The sequence below is a fragment of the Carcharhinus amblyrhynchos genome, chromosome 26 (genome assembly GCF_965287045.1).
Source record: "Carcharhinus amblyrhynchos chromosome 26, sCarAmb.v2.hapA, whole genome shotgun sequence".
Lineage (NCBI taxonomy): Eukaryota > Metazoa > Chordata > Chondrichthyes > Carcharhiniformes > Carcharhinidae > Carcharhinus > Carcharhinus amblyrhynchos.
In genome coordinates, this window is record NC_137349.1 from 40654346 (window position 1) to 40673095 (window position 18750).

General features: G+C 42.1%; 1 protein-coding gene across 1 annotated transcript in view; it reads right to left on the bottom strand.

The window, feature by feature from the left end:
* Positions 1 to 18750, bottom strand: part of LOC145358686 (uncharacterized) — a 116468-nt gene that overhangs the window by 18168 nt on the left and 79550 nt on the right. The window contains exons 13-16 of the mRNA XM_080212908.1: positions 17148 to 17227; positions 6924 to 7267; positions 4574 to 4629; positions 763 to 890 (exon numbers count right to left, since the gene is read on the bottom strand). Coding sequence (XP_080069034.1) covers positions 763 to 890; positions 4574 to 4629; positions 6924 to 7267; positions 17148 to 17227 — 608 coding nt within the window. The remainder of the gene's footprint in view (positions 1 to 762; positions 891 to 4573; positions 4630 to 6923; positions 7268 to 17147; positions 17228 to 18750) is intronic.

The window sequence follows — 18750 nt, forward strand, 5'->3', positions numbered from 1 at the left end:
TGTGTCAATATTGCAAGCTAATCTGTCAGATGATCAGACTGTTCAAATACCGATTAAATCCTAGGTGGGCGACTATCAAAACAGCATGGGATGATAAGCACTGACCTGCAGATTACTACGAAGGCACTGTAATCTGCTGCTCTATCTTAAGTCTAATAATTCATGTATTTTCCAACAGTCTTACTTAGGCAGCATAATTTTGTCAGAAGATTACACCTCACTCCTCTGACACACACTTTGGTTTGATGGACAATTTTTACCACTATAGACTACCTTATTTGATCGTTTCCACAATGTTTTTCATTTGAACAGTCTTCCACTGAGATGTACACTTCAAAATACTCCTGCATGTCATAATGCTAAGCCATGAAGATCAGAAGATTCTGGACTCTAGCTGCACTCAGCAAAAGGAGCACTCGAGTTACCATCAAGTGAGGGCAAAAAAAGGTACAGGATCAGCCTTTACTGTGATGCCAGTCAAGAATGAACAAACCTGATCAGGTTTATGCATAAAATCCAAATGGAAAATAAAGGTTAGATGAAAATCAATGCAAAAACCATCAATGCCAATTATGCAACTCTTATTAATGGCAAGAGGTAGGAAAGGTCGTTCAGCTCCTTTTGCTCACTCCAATTATATACACAATTTTTCAGGTAATTTCCAGCTCTTCAATATTTGGTTCTAAGTCAGTACCTCCATCTATAGATTAAAAATTAATACTTTGAAATTTTAAAACATTCCAGAGTCCACTTGCAACTCACCGTCAGAAGATATTCCACTGCTCTATCTGGATTATTGAAGCTTGCCCGTAGCGCTGCAAGAACCTGCTCCCGTTCATAACCCATTGACATGATTTCCGCCACCAGGTTTTCATAAGCCTGTCCTGTAACTGGAATAAATGTTCCTAAATAAACCTATTTCACTCCACATAGGAAACTAATCCACAGATAACATAAAATTTCAATGGAGGTATGGGCAACAAGATATTTCCCAAATCTTTTCTAACAAACATACTGAAATTCAAATAGGTCTTTGGCAAATGAATTTTGCAAACTAGACAGTCAAGTTGTTATAAAAAGAGTTAGCAATACACGGAAAATTGCATTTACAATACATCTACACGTCACACATTCTGTGCAGAGTAAATATGATTGAATAGGTAAAACCAGCACAGAATGCCTTTCAATGTATCTGTTCCGCAAAGCTAGGATTTCCTGCAGTGACGTAAGGATGCCTACAGCACATGGAACTGTATTCCAGCATGTCAGGAATTTGAGGAGAATAAACTGGAAAAATGGACAGACCTTCCTCTTCAACAATAGGTTCCAAAATTGGCAGTGTGGTAATGCTTGATAACAGTAACTTGCACTATGAACATTTCCTGCCTGATTCACTGCATGGAATGTGTTTGGTTCATTGCTGGCTGCTGCTGCTGCAACTTGCTGTCTCAACACATTTCCTACAGTTTATCAGCTTTGTTTTATTACTGCATCTAAATGATTTATCTGTGGAATACCCATTGAAATCAAGATAGACAACCAAGGAGACTAAGTGAAACCAATGTAATAGCCAAGTCTTTTTTTTAAGATTTTAACAGCCAACAATTCACTAGTTGGTCTTAAGTAAATTTTGAATTATTACGCATATAGTCAAGACTTTGCGGGAAGGTACTAAATCAGGACCTAAATCGGGGAGGGCAAATTATGATAATATTAGGCAGGAGCTAGGGAGAGTCAATTGGGAGCAGCTGATGTCAAGTAAGTCCACATTTGATATGAATTCAGTTGAAAGGTTTAGGAAGGTAAAAATCTGACAGTGCCCGTGAGGAATACAAAGAAAGCAGAAAAGAACTCAAGCAGGGAATTAGGAGAGCAAGGAGGGGCCATGAAATGACCTTGGCAAGCAGGTTTAAAGAGAATCTCAAGGCATTTATGCATACATTAAAAACATCATGATGACTAGGGAGAGGGAAGAACCACTCAAGGATAAAGGTGGGAACTTGTGCTTGGAGGCACAGGATGTGAGTGAAATCCTAAATGAGTAATCTGTATCAGTATTCACCAAGGAGAAGGAAATGGAGGGTAGTGAGATTAGTGCGGAGCATGCTAATATGCTAGGACATTATGAGATGAAGAAAGTGGTGCTGGGTCTCTTGAAGAGCATTAAGATGGATAAGTTCCCAGGGCCCAAGGGGATCTACCCCAGATTATTGAAAGAGGCAAGAGAAGAGGTTGGTGGTGCCCTGGCAAAGATCTTTGTATCCTCACTACTGGAGAGGTCCTGGAGGATTAGCAAGTAGCTGATGTTGTTCCCCTCTGTTCAAAGGAAAAAGGGCTAATCCAGGAAATTATAGACGGGTGAGGCTCACATCGGTGGAAGGGAAGCTATTGGAGAGGATTCTTAGGGATAGGATTTACATGTATTTGGAAAAGGATGGCCTAATTAGGGAAAGTCAGCACGGCTTTGCATAGGGCAGGTCATGTCTTACGAACTTGACTGATTTTTTTCAAAGAGGCGGCAAAGCAGATGTTAGAACTGAATAGAATACCTTCATTACAAAAGGAGGCCATTCAGCCCATCAAGTCTGCACCAACCACAATCCTACCCAGACCCTATTCCTGTTACTGCTAATCTCCCGTTATGGGGAGATATGGCATGGTCCATCAACCTAATCCACATATCTTTGGACTGAGGGGGGAAAACTGGTACACCCAGAGGAAACCCATGTAGACACAGGTAGAACCTGCAAACTCCACACAGCGATCCAAGGCCGGAATTGAACCCAGGTCCCTGGCAATGTGAGGCAACAATGCTAACCACTGTGCCGCCTCCTACGTTGTCTACATAGGTTTCAGTAAGACTTCTGACAATGTTCCTCATGGTAGGCTTATCCCAAAAGTTAAGAGGCATAGGATCCACGGTGACCTGGCCACTGGTAGTGGTCGAAGGGTGGTGTTCTGGCTGGAGGCCATGAGTAGTGATCTTTTGCAGGGATCTGTACTGGGATGTCTGCTGTTTGTAATATATGTTAATGTCTTGGATGAAAACATAGATGGGTGGGTTAATAAATTTGCAGAAGACACAAAGATAGGTGGAATTGTGGATAGTGTAGAAAGTTCCAAAGGATACAGTGGGATACAGATCAGTTGCAGATATAGGAGGAGAAACAACAGACAGAATTTTGCTGCACTTTGGAAGATCAAATGTTATGGGAAATTACACACAGTTAAATGGCAAGACCATGAACAGCACTGATGTACAGAGGCTCTTGGGATTCAAATCCCTAGCTCCCTGAAAGTGGCCACACAAGTAAATAAGGTGGTAAAAAAGGCATATGGCATGCTTGCCTTTATTGGTCAGGGCATTGGGTACAAGAGTCAGGATATCACGTTGCAGTTTAGGAGGAGGTCAGCTATTTGACAACCTCAAGACGTTGTAAAGATGCAAATAGACAGGGAACACACAAAATTCTTATGCTGCTGGAACAATGTATTTTTCTGAAATCAGCCTGATGTCAGGTTGCATACTGGGAATGCATTACACCATCTTTCCTTTCTAGCATCATACATACAACATCTGCAACTCAGGAAGTGATAAACAGCAGATATAAAATAAAATTGAAGTGAGAAAGGTAGTATTGGGTAGCGATCAGAAACCCCAAGATATATTATGAAGTCAGAAAATTGTTGGTGTTCAGTGTATTTTGACATTAGTTTGAAGGTATGATGTTTCAGTCCTGGCGCAGTTCTACTAACAAACTATGAAGCCTTTATCAAAACAAATTTTATTTAACAACACAATTTAACTTTAACAGATATATTAGCTTAACATTTAACAATTGAGCAATACTAAAACATAAAGGTACAATTCTTAAATGCTAACCTATCACTGAGTTCCAATCAAGCTAAATTTCCCTCAGAGTCAAACCCTTCTCTACAATTAGTTAACGGTGAGTGCAGGTGATTGCCTATGCATCAACCATCTCTCCATTTCTGCTTTACAATATTTGTACTTCAGTTTCAATACAAGTGAAAATCTGAATGAAATCATTTAAGTTCCATGTGGCGTTTTTAAATCCCTTTCAAAAAGACTCAAAACACTAATCAGAAAATCCAATGTAGTCTGACTTGGTTGCGTCAATAAAACAACTATGATAACATTATGCCAAGCACCCAACAAAATGATTTAATCAGAGTAGAAGCTGTTGTATTTCACCAAAACCCTGACTTATAATATTTATTCACAATCCAATTGAATACACTGCTAATTGACTAGTCCGAGGCACTGGCAACAGCCCAAGAATAGGTCAGCAGCAGACCAGAATAGTGTGGAAAAGCCCATAAGGAAAGGTATACAGCACAAGAAGAAATCCAAATTTCTACTTAACTACAGAAGACCTATCCCACATAATGCCAAATTATGTAACCTCTGTAAGCAACATTTTTTCTTCCTACGAGTGACTAATATAGATAAGAATTTCAATTTATGCAAATTAATTCAGCAAAACATTCTGAATTATGAACTGTCAGAGCCTAATATTTCAGAATAACAAATCCTTCCAATTAAGCTTACCTAATGTAGAGGAGGCTGTTTCCACCAGATTCAAGTCAATTTCTTCAGCCACAGATCTAAACCAATAGATTAGAATTAAACAATGACATTTAATCCATCATGCTAGCACTTCAACATAGAAATCAGATCAGAGCATGATCCTAATATTACAATATAGGTTTCACAATGCAGTAATTTTCAATGAACATGCTGCATCGGTTCAGATTCTAGCTGGCTGCAGGCTTGCATTCTTTTTAAAAACACAAAATTTGCAATAGTGACCAAGAACTCCCTCAACTTAATGCGGCAGCAAGTTAAATATATGCTTGGTGTCAAAGAAGGAGTTTATATTGTTGATTACTTGCTAATTAAAAGGTTGCACCAAGCTTCTAAACTGTGCATAACTCACCACTCAGTAAATAATCAATCATGGTCATCTAGTACAGCACAACCCACAAAGAAAGCAGTAAAAATGTAAATCTGCTTAAAAAATTAAATTCTTTACCAGTTAAACTTTTATTTTACAAATACTTTAAGCTGTTTTTATTTGTTCCTTGCATCATGCACCATTTAAAGCAGGACAGATAGGTGGCGAATTCCTCAGCATCTGCCAAATCTTGTTCTTGAACCTGATATTCAGGAGGTACATAGGAGCAAGCTACCCCATAAAAAGGCTCAACTTCAATTAAATACTCCAGTCTGACAGCAGGGCCAGGGTTGTGAACATAATAGGATACTGCAGAGAACTAAAGTTGTGTTACCAAAAAGGTTTTAACATAAGAAGTAGGAGCAGGAGTAGGCCATCTAGCCCTTCGAGCCTGCCCCGCCATTCAATAAGATCATGGCTGATCTGAAGTGGCTCAGTTCCACTTTCCCGCTTTCTCCCCATAACCCTTAATTCCCTTGCCTACCAAAAACCTATCTACCGTGACTTAAATATATTTAGCGAGGTAGCCTCCACCACATCAACAGGCAGAGAATTCCAGAGATTCACCACCCTTTGAGTGAAGAAGTTCCTCCTCAACTCCGTTCTAAACTGCCCCCCCCCCCCGCCCCCGCTTATCTTGAGGCTGTGCCCTCTAGTCCTACTGTCCTTTGAGCAGGAAGAATCTCTCTACCTCTACCCTATCCATCCCCTTCATTACCTTATACGTCTCTATAAGATCCCCCCTCAGCCTTCTAAACTCCAACGAGTACAGACCCAGTCTATTTAGTCTCTCTTCATAGTCCAACCCCCTCATCTCCGGTGTCAGCCTAGTGAGCCTCCTCTGCACTCCCTCCAAGGCCAAAATATCCTTGCGCAAGTGCGGCGACCAAAACTGCACACAGTACTCCAGCTGCGGCCTCACCAGTGCCCTGTACAGTCGCAGCAAGACCTCCCTGCTTTTATATTCTATCCCCCTCGCTATAAAAGGCCAACATCCCATTCGCCTTCTTGATCACCTGCTGCACCTGCAGACTGGGTTTTTGCAGCTCATGCACAAGGACCCCCAGGTCCCTCTGCACTGTAGCATGCTGCAGCTTTTCGCCCTTTGAAAGCAGTTTCTGTCATACACTCAGTTTGATGAGCTACAATTTAAATGAACCTTATTCTCTCAACAGCAGCACATATATTTGCATTGTTAGCTCTACAACCAATGAGATAACATGAACATTTTCAGGAAATTAACATACTTGTTTAAAACTTCACAGATGGTGCATGAAATGTTGGGAGTTGCAATGTACTGTCTCATAGAATGAGAAGATATGGACTCATCCTGTGCATAGCATTCCCAATCTCAGTCAAACCATTCTATGCTAAATCACAAATGTGGGCTGGAGTGGACTAGCTGTTGGCCAGGAATGGCACGGGAAGACAAACAGAGAGAAAACACAGGAAGAGCAAGCTGAAAAGCCTCACTCAAAGAGAAACTGTTTTGGAGTGCCACACTTTCAATAAAAAGACCCTAAAAAAATCAAAACCTGGCAAATTCATATTTTGGAACACAAGTAAATCAATCAAAATAATAAAATTGCTGTGCTGTGCACATCCTGAAAGTTTAATGCAAATCACATTCCATTCCAGTTGCCAGGACTCAAAGTTCACAGCAGCTCGAAACCAAAGATTTTCATGTGCCTGACTGATCTTTTGAAAAAAAATCAGATGCATCAGGGAGAAATTAAGTCATTTGTTCTTCTTTCTTCCATTCACTTAGTGCATGCAGGTAGACACTAGTTAAGCTCCAGAAATAAAGTTAAATAGAAAACTGTAAATTCCGTTAAAATGTCCAAAAAAGGACTTTCCCACAGGGCACTGTTGCTTTCCTCCCCAACTTCAGCATATAGCCTATGTATTAATGTTCAGTACCTTCCCTACCAAACTTTATTGTACCTTGGGTTAAGTGCTTCAGAAACGGCACTGGTTTCTTCTTTTGTTTCTTCTTCCTTTGGCTTTTCCTCTGTGACTGTACTAGAAGAATCTGATGTCGGAACTATAGCTGGTGGTGAGGCAGGAGCAAGGGAAGTGGCACCTGAGGTTATAGTAGGATTAGAGATGGAAGTTTGACTTAAAGGTGAAATTGAATCTGCAATTAAACTTGGAACTGCAGTTGAAGCTGGAGTCGCAGTTGAAGATGGAGCTGCAGTTGAGGTGGACGCAGCTGCTGTGGTACTCGCTGAAGCAGGCACTGGAGCAGGCTGTGTTGTTGGTTGTGCAGATGCAGGAGCTGCTTTTGGCTGTTTTCAAAGAAGAAAAAGTTAAGTACTAATGCGTGGTGACGTCAGCTATACTGAATAAAATTGTAACAAAAGTACTGAACACCACAGCACATCCAACCAAGACACAAACTTAATGCCAATCTCAAATAATCAGAGTCTATAATTTGAGTTTCTCTTCCTGTACAGTGCAAGGGCTTACACCTTTCAGTAGATCCCACAAAAGATAATGGGCTAGTTCATCCTAATGTGCAAGAGGTAAAGCATTTTTGCTTCATTCGCTCAGGACTATGGCTAATTTCTGACAAATACCATTTTGTTTCATATTTGCCCAAATAAAACTTCCACTTTGCTACCAGATTAAGCACCTTGCATACACGACGACAGTCAGATGAATACTCCTGTCACAGCACTTAAGAGAAGGCAGTCTAAAAGGCAGTGAAATGCTGGAAAGCATGTCTTGCTACCTCTAAAGGAGCACTGGAAAAACATAGGAGCATTTAATCTGCCTTCTTGGAAATGAAAGGAGCAAAGGTGGGGGTGACAAAAAAAAAGAAAAATCTATTGCAAAGTTTTGTCAAAAAAAGTGCGAAAGAAAGAAATACACTCACAATGCAGGTTTTGGGATTGTTTGCTGTACTTCAGCAAATAGTTAAGATGGCATGAATACGGACCAAGGAAAGATTTTTTTTTAGAAACAATTGTTGAGGTAACAGAAAAATCAGCAACCATCTTGAAAACCTCTATTTCAGGCTGCATTTTCATAAAACTTTTATACAAGAGGTGTACACTCAAAAAAAAAGTGCAAATCATCAACTAGAAGCATTGCAAAAGTCTAAATATAAGCATTATACAAAGTTAATGCCTCATACACAAACTAAAAAAAGTTTTCACAATGTATTTGATTGACTTATAGGACCATGAAGTTTGTGCCATTTTAATTCTGGTTTTAAAGGCCTTTTGTCTATAATAAAAACACATCCACATTTGGCGATAACCACAGATTAGAGATCCCAACTCCCTCAGACAATATTTCTTTGAGAGATGTGGTTAATATTATACAAGAACTGGAAGAGTTCCCAGAAACTATTTGCATAAAGAATTGGTTAAAGAAAAAGACCCAAGACATTAGTGAAACACTTAATCCAACATAAAAGCATTTTAACTCTGTTGCAACTTTCATTATCAATTTAAATTGTATTAATTCCTTAATGATGTGTGAATTAAGCCATTTTCGAAGAACTCAAGTGACCCAAGTACACCATGATGATAAGCAGGGCGGGTAGCTTATGAAGCACAAACTTTTGAGAATGCATGACAGAATAAACCACACAGAATAACGGGATACTCTCTCTCACTTCCACCAATGAAATTGCCTATTCATGTTTGTTAATAACCAAATTCAGCCAACTCTATACTGTACTCTTCCCTCAGTTTCATCAGATTAAACATCAACTTTGGGAAGACTGAAGGCCTACTGTCAAGCGTAGACGTATGCCTCATATACAAACCATTATTGAATGGCGGGACAGGCTCGAGGGGCTAGATGGCCAACTCCTGTTCCTATTTCTTCTGTTCTTATGTTATTCTGTACCTGGGTCAGGAAGAGCATGGCATGGGGGCATAGCAGTTAGCATTGCTCCTCACAGCGCTAAGACTTGGGTTTGATTCCGGCCTTGGGTGACTGTCTGTACAGTTCGCATGTTCTTTCCGTGTCTGTGTGGGTTTCCTCTGGGTGCTCTGGTTTCTTCCCACAGTCCAAGCATGTAGATAAAGTGAATTGGCCATGCAAAATTTCTCCTCAGTGTCCAAAGCCGTATAGGTTAGGTGGATATGCCATGGTAAATGCAAGGGTTATGGGGATAGGGCAGGGGTAGGCATTGCAGACTCGATGAACCAAATGGCCTGTGGAATTTTGTTTCTAGTCCATGAACTGATGCAAACTAAAGTTGTAGGAGGCTCCTGCATGCAACACCCTCCATCCTGATGTTCGGGGGAGGACTGCTCCTCAGAGAGAGAGATCTTCCATCGAGCAGCAACAAGGCACACCCGGACAATGGATGAGGACAAGAAAGTGAAATGTGTGCAGCAACAGCACAAAGGAAAACCTTCTGTGTAATGCAAAAGTGCATGCAGGGCATTTCCACAAGGCGGCTCAAGCTGTGGGCTTCCAGCTCCTGGCTCCCAGGGGCATTTGGGGTGGATGTGAAATTCTGCCCAATCATGGATGCGTTCAGATAGAAATTCACTACAAAGCCTGGACCATAAGCACCATCAGATCCAAGCATGACTTATGAGATCATGGATGGCACTGGTCGGGAGCCATAATCCTCCCTCCCACCTCCCCCCCCCCAACACCACACACACACACACACACACACACACACAAACACACGTGTGACACGCCAACCCGTGAGGTGTCATCCAACCCACTCCTCCAGCACATTCCTAACCTTGGCCACCCCAGCAGCCACAGCCCCCACCCCGCCAGCCACCTGAAATGGAACAGATGGAGGTGGGGACTCCTGAGCAACAGCTGCTTGACAACAGCCACTACACCAGACCGGGGAGAACTGCATCGTAAGGCAGCCATGCTCCAGACTTCGAGTAGGTCCTGGTAAAAGATGGGCAACACCTTCAGGAGTTGACCTGTCAGGTGTGTAAACAGGAATTGCACATCATTGTTCAAGCTGTGCACCTGGTGGAAAAGATACATTGTCAAGGCACACCAACTAGGAGGGAGCTTGACACAGAGACATCACTGCAGGGTCTGAAAGTCTATGCTTCTGGGCAAAGGCACACCAGCACCTGACAGCCCTCCCTAAGCAGCAACCCAGTGCAATCTTTTATTGCAGAAGAACTGTACGAGTATTCTCTGGATTTCTGTGGCAAAATCAAAGGAAGGATCAAAAGTGATCAGCTGGTTTATGACCAGAACCCAACCCCTGTAAGACTTGGAGTAGTCCTGCCTAGCGTCTCACGTGATTGGTGACTTCGGCCTCCAGCCAATTCACCAGCCAGAATTCCTCAAATGGGCAAAGATGGACCCCCCAAGTAGAAGAGATTGGATCTGCTCCAGGTGAAAGACCTGAGCTCATTTGAGAGGGGCCTATCTGCCATGGACCAAGAGTCTAGAACCTGCCTAACTGATCCTGGCAGCGGATGCAGTAGAGTACATAGCCTAGCACTCGTGTATCCTCCGCAGAGTCCATGAACATGAGGAGCACGTCATCAGCATAAGCTTAAAATACCACCCTGATGCCTGGCTCGTGCAGAACCAATCCCAACTGCAACCTCCACAAGAGGCACAGGAAAGGCTCCATGGAGATGGAATACGATTGGCTAGATAAGGAGTCGGTTCTCCCCCAATTTCCTTCCCCACTGAAGGGAAAATTGCAGACAGGAAGCCACCACTCAGGGCATCTTGCACTCAAAATCTTTGAGATTCATTTTTGGGCAGGTTCCTTTTCAATGTTAGACAGCCTTCCCAATGCATTCAATTTACTTTTGCCCCATCAACCAGACTAACAGCAACAGAATCATAATATTCTTTAGAACACATTTTAAACCACTGAGGACCTACTGAAGTAACAACTACGGTTTGCTGACACTGGAAGATTGAGATTTCTTTTCTTCCCTGCTAAGAAACTCCAAGATTGATGAGAGAATAGCAAACAATATTTAATGGTTAGACTTTATGAACATCCTCACTACAAAATAGCAGCTGTAATCAGGAATATTAAATGATAGCTGTAGACCCCCTCTCAACACATGTTCCAAAGGAAATATTAACAATAACTGCAATCACCACTGCATGCCTACATTATTTGCAGAGCAGCACTCAGTCCACAGCTCCAAAGAAGCTCCAGAAATCAAACCCTTCAACTATCCAATGATTACCCTTGAGAGCAGGAACTTTAGCAAATTTTTCTATTAATTCTTCTACAGTAACTGCCTCAGCTCAAAACATCAAATACACTGTCTGAGCGAATTTGCACATTCTCCCCATGTCTACTTGGGTTTCCTCCAGGCGCTCCAATTTTCTCCCAGTCTGACAGACATGCTGGCTGGGTGCATTGACCTGAACAGACATCATCGTGTGACGACTAGGGGAATTTCACAGTAACTTTACTGCCATGTTAATGTAAGCCTTACTTGTGACTAAAAAATAAACTTTAACTTTACTTTAAAAAAGACTGATTCAGAAGGTGTGATCACAGGGGACTGGGGATAGAGCGCTAGATTGGATTGAGGATCAGCTAACTGACAGAAAGTAGAGGGTCGGGATAAGTAGATCTTTCTCTAATTGGAAAACTGTAATTAGCGGGATGCCGCAGGAGTTAGTCACTTGCAATTTATATAAAATGATCTGCAAGCACAGACGAATGTAACATAGAAAAATTTGCAGATGATGGGAAGGTGGGAAAGCAGGCAATAAAGGGGAAGTAAAGATTTTACAGAAATAGACAGGCCAGGAGAATGGGCCAAAATTTGGCAGATGACGTTTACTATGGATAAGCAAGAAGTTGTCCGTTGTGGCAGAAAAAATAGAAAGGCAAATCATCTAATTGGAAAGCAGATTCAAATGCATCAAGGCAAAGGGATGAGTGTCTTTGTTCATGAACTGCAGAAAGTCGGAATGCATAAATAAGGCAAATGGAATGTTAGCATTTATTGCAAAATGCTTGGAATATAAAAGTAGAGAAACATTGCAATTGTGTAGGGTGCTGGTGAGACCATATCTAGAGTATTTTGTCCAGTTTTGATCCCCTTATTTGAGGAAGGATGTGGTGGCATCGGAGGTAGTTCAGAGGAGATTCACCAGATTGATTCCAAGGAATAAAAGGGTTGACGTATGAGAAGAAATTAAACAGTTTGAGCTTATACTCACTTGAGTTTCGAAGGATTAGCAGGGATCTGATAGAGGTATACAAAATTCTAAAAGGGACTGATAAAGTAAACTTAGACCAAATGTTTCACTTCATGGTGCAATCTAATATAAGAGATCACAGTATAGGTCAAGAAATGGTAGATTTAAAACTGAGATGAGGAGGAACTACTTCTTGCAGAGGGTGGCAAATTTGTGGAACTTGCTGCTCCATAGAGTGGAGGAATCTAAATCATTGAATGGTTTCAAGAAAGAGATAGATACATTACTCATAAAAAATGGGTTAAAGGGATATGGGGAACAAGCAGGGAGATGGATTTCAGACCAGGAAGCGATCAGCCATGAACTGGTTGTATGGCAGAGCATGCTCGAAGGGCCGAATTGTCTACTTCTGCTCTCAATTCCTGTGTTCTTATTTTTCATTTTTCCACCATCCTTAATCTTACATTGCTCATAAAGATTCACATCAGCTTCTTCAACTCCCAAATTCAGCTCCATGAACAGGACAGGGCAGTGGATGTTGTATACATGGACTTTGGTAGAGCCTTCAATAAGGTTCCTCATGGCAGACCGATACAGAAGATGAAGACATATGGGATCCGAGATGAGCTGGTAAGATGGATACAAAACTGGCCTGGACATAGAAAGCAGAGGGTAGCAGTGGAAGGTCTCTAATTAGCTGGAGCCTCTGTTGGTTGTAATAAGAAAACGTAGGTGGTCTGATCAGTAAATTTGTACATGATATGAAAATTGGGGGAGTAGCGGATAGTGAGGAGGATTGTTAGGGGATACAGCAGGATATGGGCCAGGAACTGGCAAATGGAATTTAATGTTGGCAAGTGCGAGGTGGTCCACTTTGGTAGGAATAATGGTAGGAAGGATTATTACTTACGGGGCGAAAAACTGCAGCAGGCGACGGTTCAGAGGGACCTTGGGGTCCTTGTGCATGAGTCGCAAAAACCCAGCCTGCAGGTGCAGCAGGTGGTCAGGAAGGCGAATGGGATGCTGGCCTTAGCGAGGGGGATTGAATATAAAAGTAGGGAGGTCTTGCTGCAGCTGTATAGGGCTTTGGTGAGGCCGCAGCTGGAGTACTGTGTGCAGTTTTGGTCGCCGCACCTACGCAAGGATATTTTGGCCTTGGAGGGAGTGCAGAGGAGGTTTACTAGGCTGATGCCGGAGTTGAGGGGGTTGAGCTATGAGGAGAAGCTGAATAAACTAGGCTTGTACTCATTAGAGTTTAGAAGAATGAGGGGAGATCTCATTGAGACATATAAGATGATGAATGGGATGGTTAGGATAGAGGTGGAGAGACTCTTCCTGCTCAGAAAGGACAGTAGGACTAGGGGGCACAGCCTCAAGATAAAGGGGGGGGGTGCGGTTTAGAACGGAGTTGAGGAGGAACTTCTTCACTCAAAGGGTGGTGAATCTCTGGAATTCTCTGCCCGTTGAAGTGGAGGAGGCTACCTCACTAAATATTTTTAAGACACGGGTTGATGGGTTTTTGATAAGCGAGGGGATTAAGGGTTATGGGGAGAGGGCGGGAACGTGGAACTGAGCCACGACAGATCAGCCATGATCTTATTGAATGGCGGGGCAGGCTCGAAGGGCTAGATGGCCTACTCCTGCTCCTATTTCTTATGTTCTCATATATAAATCGGCTGGAGACCTGGGCTGAAAGATGGTAAGTGAAATTTAACCTGGACAAATGTGAGGTGATGCGATTTGGACGGTCTACTGCAGAAGGAAAGTATACAGTAAATGGTAGAGCCTTTAGAAATATTAGCATACAGAGGGTCGAGGCGTGCAGATACACAATTCCCTGAAGGTGACAACTCAGGTGTCAAGGTGTATGGCATGCTGGCCTTCAGTCAGAAAATTGAATATAGGAATTGGAAAATCATGTTGTGGCTGTATACGACTTTGGTTAGGCTGCATTTGGAATATTGTGTACAATTCTGGTCGCGACACTACAAGAAAGATGCTGATGCATTGGAAAGGGTGCAGAAGAGATTTACCAGGATGGCGCCTGGTTTGTAGGATATGGACTATGAAGAAAGGTTGAACGAACTTGGATTGGTTTCATTGGAACTTCAGAGGATAAGGGGTTTACAGAGGTTTACGAGATTATGACAGGCTTGGATACAGTCTTTTTCCCAGGGCTAAAGTGTCAATTACTCAGGGGCATGTTGAAAGTGAGAGGGGGAAGATTGAAAGTTGTAAAGGGCAAGTTTTTCCACACAGAGGGCAGTGAATGCTCAAATACACTGCCAAAGGAGATGGTGGAAGCAGATTCTATAACTACGTTCAAGAGGCATCTGGATAGATACATGAATAGGCAGGGAATAGGGGGACATGGACCACATAGAGGCAAGAAAATATTAGATTAGAGAAGCATGTTTGTCAGCACAGACCTTGATGTGGAGATGCCAGCGCTGGGCTGGGGTAAACACAGTAAGAATTCTCACAACACCAGGTTAAAGTCCAACTAGTTTAGTTGATAGTAAACTCACAAGCTTTTGGGGTTTGCCCCTTCATCAGGTAGAAGATAGGCGCAGGAGGCAGCTGTTTAGCCCTTCAAGCCTTCTCCGCCGTTCATCACGGTCACTCAACTCAACAGCCTAATCCTGCTTTCTCCCCATAACTTTGAATCCCATTTGCTCCAAGTGCTATATCCAGCCACCTCTTGAATACTTTCAATGTTTTGGCATCAAATACTTTGTGGTGATGAATTCCACAGGCTCACCACTCTTTGGGTGAAGAAACGTCTCCTCACCTCCGTCCTAAATGGAATTTCCTGTATCCTCAGACTGTGACACCTGGTTCCAGGCTCCCCCACCATTTGGAACATCCTCCCTGTCTCTATGAGACTCCCCCCTTGTTCGTCTGAACTCCAATGAAAACAATCCTAACCTAGTCAATCTCTCCTCGTACATCAATCCCGTGATCCCCAGAATCAGCCTGGTATACCTTCGCTGCACTCCCTCGTGGGCAAGAGTATCTTTCCTCAGAAAGAGAGACCAAAACTGCACACAATATTCCAGGTGTGGCCTCACCAAGACTCTGTACAATTGCAATAACACATCCCTGCTCCTGTACTCAAAACCTCTCACAATGAAGGCCAACATACCATTTGCCTTCTTTACCATCCTGCACCTGCATGCTTACCTTCAGCGAATGGTGCACAAGGACACTGAGGTCCTGCTGCTTACTCCCCTCTCCCAATTTAGAGCCACTCAGGTAGAAATCTGCCTTCTTTTTTGTTTCCAAAGTGAATAAACTCACATTTATCCAAGTTATACTGCATCTGCCATTGATTTGCCCACTCGCCCAATCCGTCCAGGTCATGCTGAAGGATCTCTATATCCTCGTCATAGTTCACTTTCCCACCCAACTTGGTATCATCTGCAAACTTTGAGATGTTACATTTTGTTCCCTCGTTCAAATCATCGATTTACATTATGAATAGCTAGGTCTCAGCACTGTTCCTTGTAGCACCCCATTAGTTACTGCCTGGTGGCAGTATCTTGGTGGGCCGAAGCGCCTGTTCCTGTGTTGTACTGTTACGATTAGACAAAGGTCCATTTCTCTGCCAAATCTTTCATAATCACCATGTCCTCTTCACAAAACCTACTCCATTTATTTGGACTGCAAAACCCATTTCCTTTCCTTCCTAAAATACATCATAGTTGTGATGGTCCCCAGTGCCATTATAACCCTCCAACAAAGCTTCTAGGGTCTTGCGCTGGGATATCCTCAGTGGCTGTCTACAGTTTGTAGTCCCTCCTTAACCATTCAGCAGGCTTCTCTCTTTCCTTGGCGACCTGATGTTACCACAATTGTCTTTGCCTATGCTTGGTACTTATTATATCAAAGACACTTTGATGACACTATTGTAAGAAAAGTAGGAAGAATTTAACTCTCATCAGTTGTTGCAAATACATTCACAACCCCAACCTAAATTCTAACAACCTTACTTGTCAACAAGTTAAACCTGGAGATGCAAAATCATGGTATAATGCTATCCAAAGCTCAATTTCATTCCAGTTACCAGAATGTTTTCCATGAACCATCTAAGTTATTGTTCATTTCCTTCCCATTTCTTCAACTCAGCTGCCAAACCTTAGGCCATGCCTTTATCACCCGAGGCCCTAAAGCTGGACATCTCCATTGCGCTACATTCAAACTACAGTTTAAAGTTTATTTATTAGTGTCACAAGTAGACTTACACTAACGCTGCAATGAATTTACTGCGAAAATCCCCTAGTCGACATACTCTGGGCCTGATCAGGTATACTGAAGGAGAAATTAGCATGGTCAACGCACCTAACCAGCACAATTTCCGGACCGTGGGAGGAAACGGAGCACACAGAAGAATTCATGCAGAAACGGGAGAAGGTGCAAACTCCTCACAGTCACCCAAGCCAGGAATTGAACCTGGGCCCCTGGTGCCGTGAGGCAATAGTGCTAATCACTGTGCCAACGTGCCATCCCACCAACAGCTTCCACCAATCATAAAAACTCATCCTGAATTCCATGGTCCACATTCATTCTTTCTGATTCCAAGTGCCTCCAGAGGATTAATTTTAAAACTCTTGGCCACCCCTTTTAAATTCTATTCATGGCTATGCTTCTCCCATTTTGACTATTTTTCTAGCTCTTACGTGTATTTTCCATTTTTCTGACATCGTTCCTGTTTGTTTCCGCCAGTTGATGACTGTTCGTCACCTACTTTTACCTCATTCACTGGAACACCCTGTCTCTGCCCCATCACCTTAATCCATACTTTCAAAAAATAGTTAGGGCTTTATCAGCTGGTCCTCTTGCTTCTATCTGCCACCCAAAAGAATACCAAACAGGTTCTTTATTGGGGGAAGAAATTTTTTTACACAAACTATTCCACACATTAACGAATGCAAATTGGGTTTTCACATGTGGTCCACCATACATACAAAATACTAATCTAATAATGCTACACACTTCACTATTCAGATCCATCCCAGTCAAATCACTTACCTTTGTTACCATAACCACTACAAAGTTCTTCTCATCAATTTTGTAATCTTTAAGTTGTGTGTCATCATTGAGGATTTTACCTGTAATAAACAGCCAACAGTTAACTTGGATTTTAATGCAATCACATTATAGAATCAAGGCAGACAATTCTCCTTTGCTGCTAAGTATCTGCAGGATACAACCAACCATCTACAAAGTAGATCATCTACGCAAAACATACACATCCCACAAGTGCAGATGTGAAGCAAAGGAGAAGAAGTGTGTACTTGTACTAGCGTACTTAAACACAAGAATACAGTCGTTCAAATCTCACCATGGCAAATATACAAATAAAACCAGCTAACTTGAGAGCTGAATTCAGACAATGACTGTGAAAGCTGCAGAATCACCATAAAATCCCAACTCATTCACCACTGGTCTTCATGGAGACAAGGTACAGACTTTTCAACAACGTAGCAGTCAGGAAATGGATCAAAGACAGCTGTGTGTGGAGTCAGCTTGGGAAACGTGGAAACACAAATCGCTCTCTGTGATTGAGAAGAGAAACTACAAGATAACGCAGTACTTCCTGAGGAAAGGACAAATCCCAGGACACCAATGCAGGGCAAGGGTTATGGCTTATTTCTTTTTAGAATCATTATTGGTCAATTACATGTTATCTGCAGCACCCTCTTCTATCAATATTGGGAATCTATTTGTACATTTGAACCATAAGCACGTGTTACCTTGCAAGTGCAAAATTTGAAATGATCGATCTTCGAAATAACTTGTTTTTCCATAGCAATCAGCTCATCCAGCACTTTAAACACGAGAATTAATAGCATCTAACTCCTGCAGGTAGTGAAAGGACCCAGATCATAACTAGCTGGACTGAAAGCATTCTCTCCTCAGTTACTTGACAATTTGTTCAAATTACATAAGTGATAGAACATAGATCTGTGACAACCATTCCTCTGCACTGAGCTCAGTGTTGTTTGTTATCCACAGAGGAAAAAACCAAAAGGAATTAGGCATCTCCTGAGGAGATAAAGTCCCTAATAAACCAAGGGAATAAACAACTTGTTCCTAGTCTAGAAACAAAAAGTTCCAATTACAAGCATTATACGCAATAAATCACACCACCAGTTCATTATTTGATGTCTGTATCCATTTAACTTGTGGCTTCCTGAAGTCTATGATCAAGTTACAACACAAAGTAATGACAGCCTAGGCCCCGAGAATTCGTTTAAATCCTTTTGAAAAGGAAAAATTGCAGGACTACAGGGAAAAGGCAGGGGAGTGGCATGAGGTGAATTGCTCTTGTAGAGAACCAGCGCAGACAATGGGCCAAATGGACGCCTTCTGTGATAACTCAACACCAATTATACAGCAAAAGAAGGTTCTCAAACAAGCCTAGGGCACATCCCAAACTGTTTTTCAAAACTGCTCAAAAGTGATGGATTTAATTTGGAAAATATTACACCTTTTAAATAGTCATTTGAAGTAAAAAAGTTAGGAAAGACCATTTCATGCAAATAAAAGCAACTGTTCTGACCTAGTCGAAGGACCTAAATCTTCGAATCCTGTTAATTTGCACAGCTGCTAAACCCAACTGGCATCTATT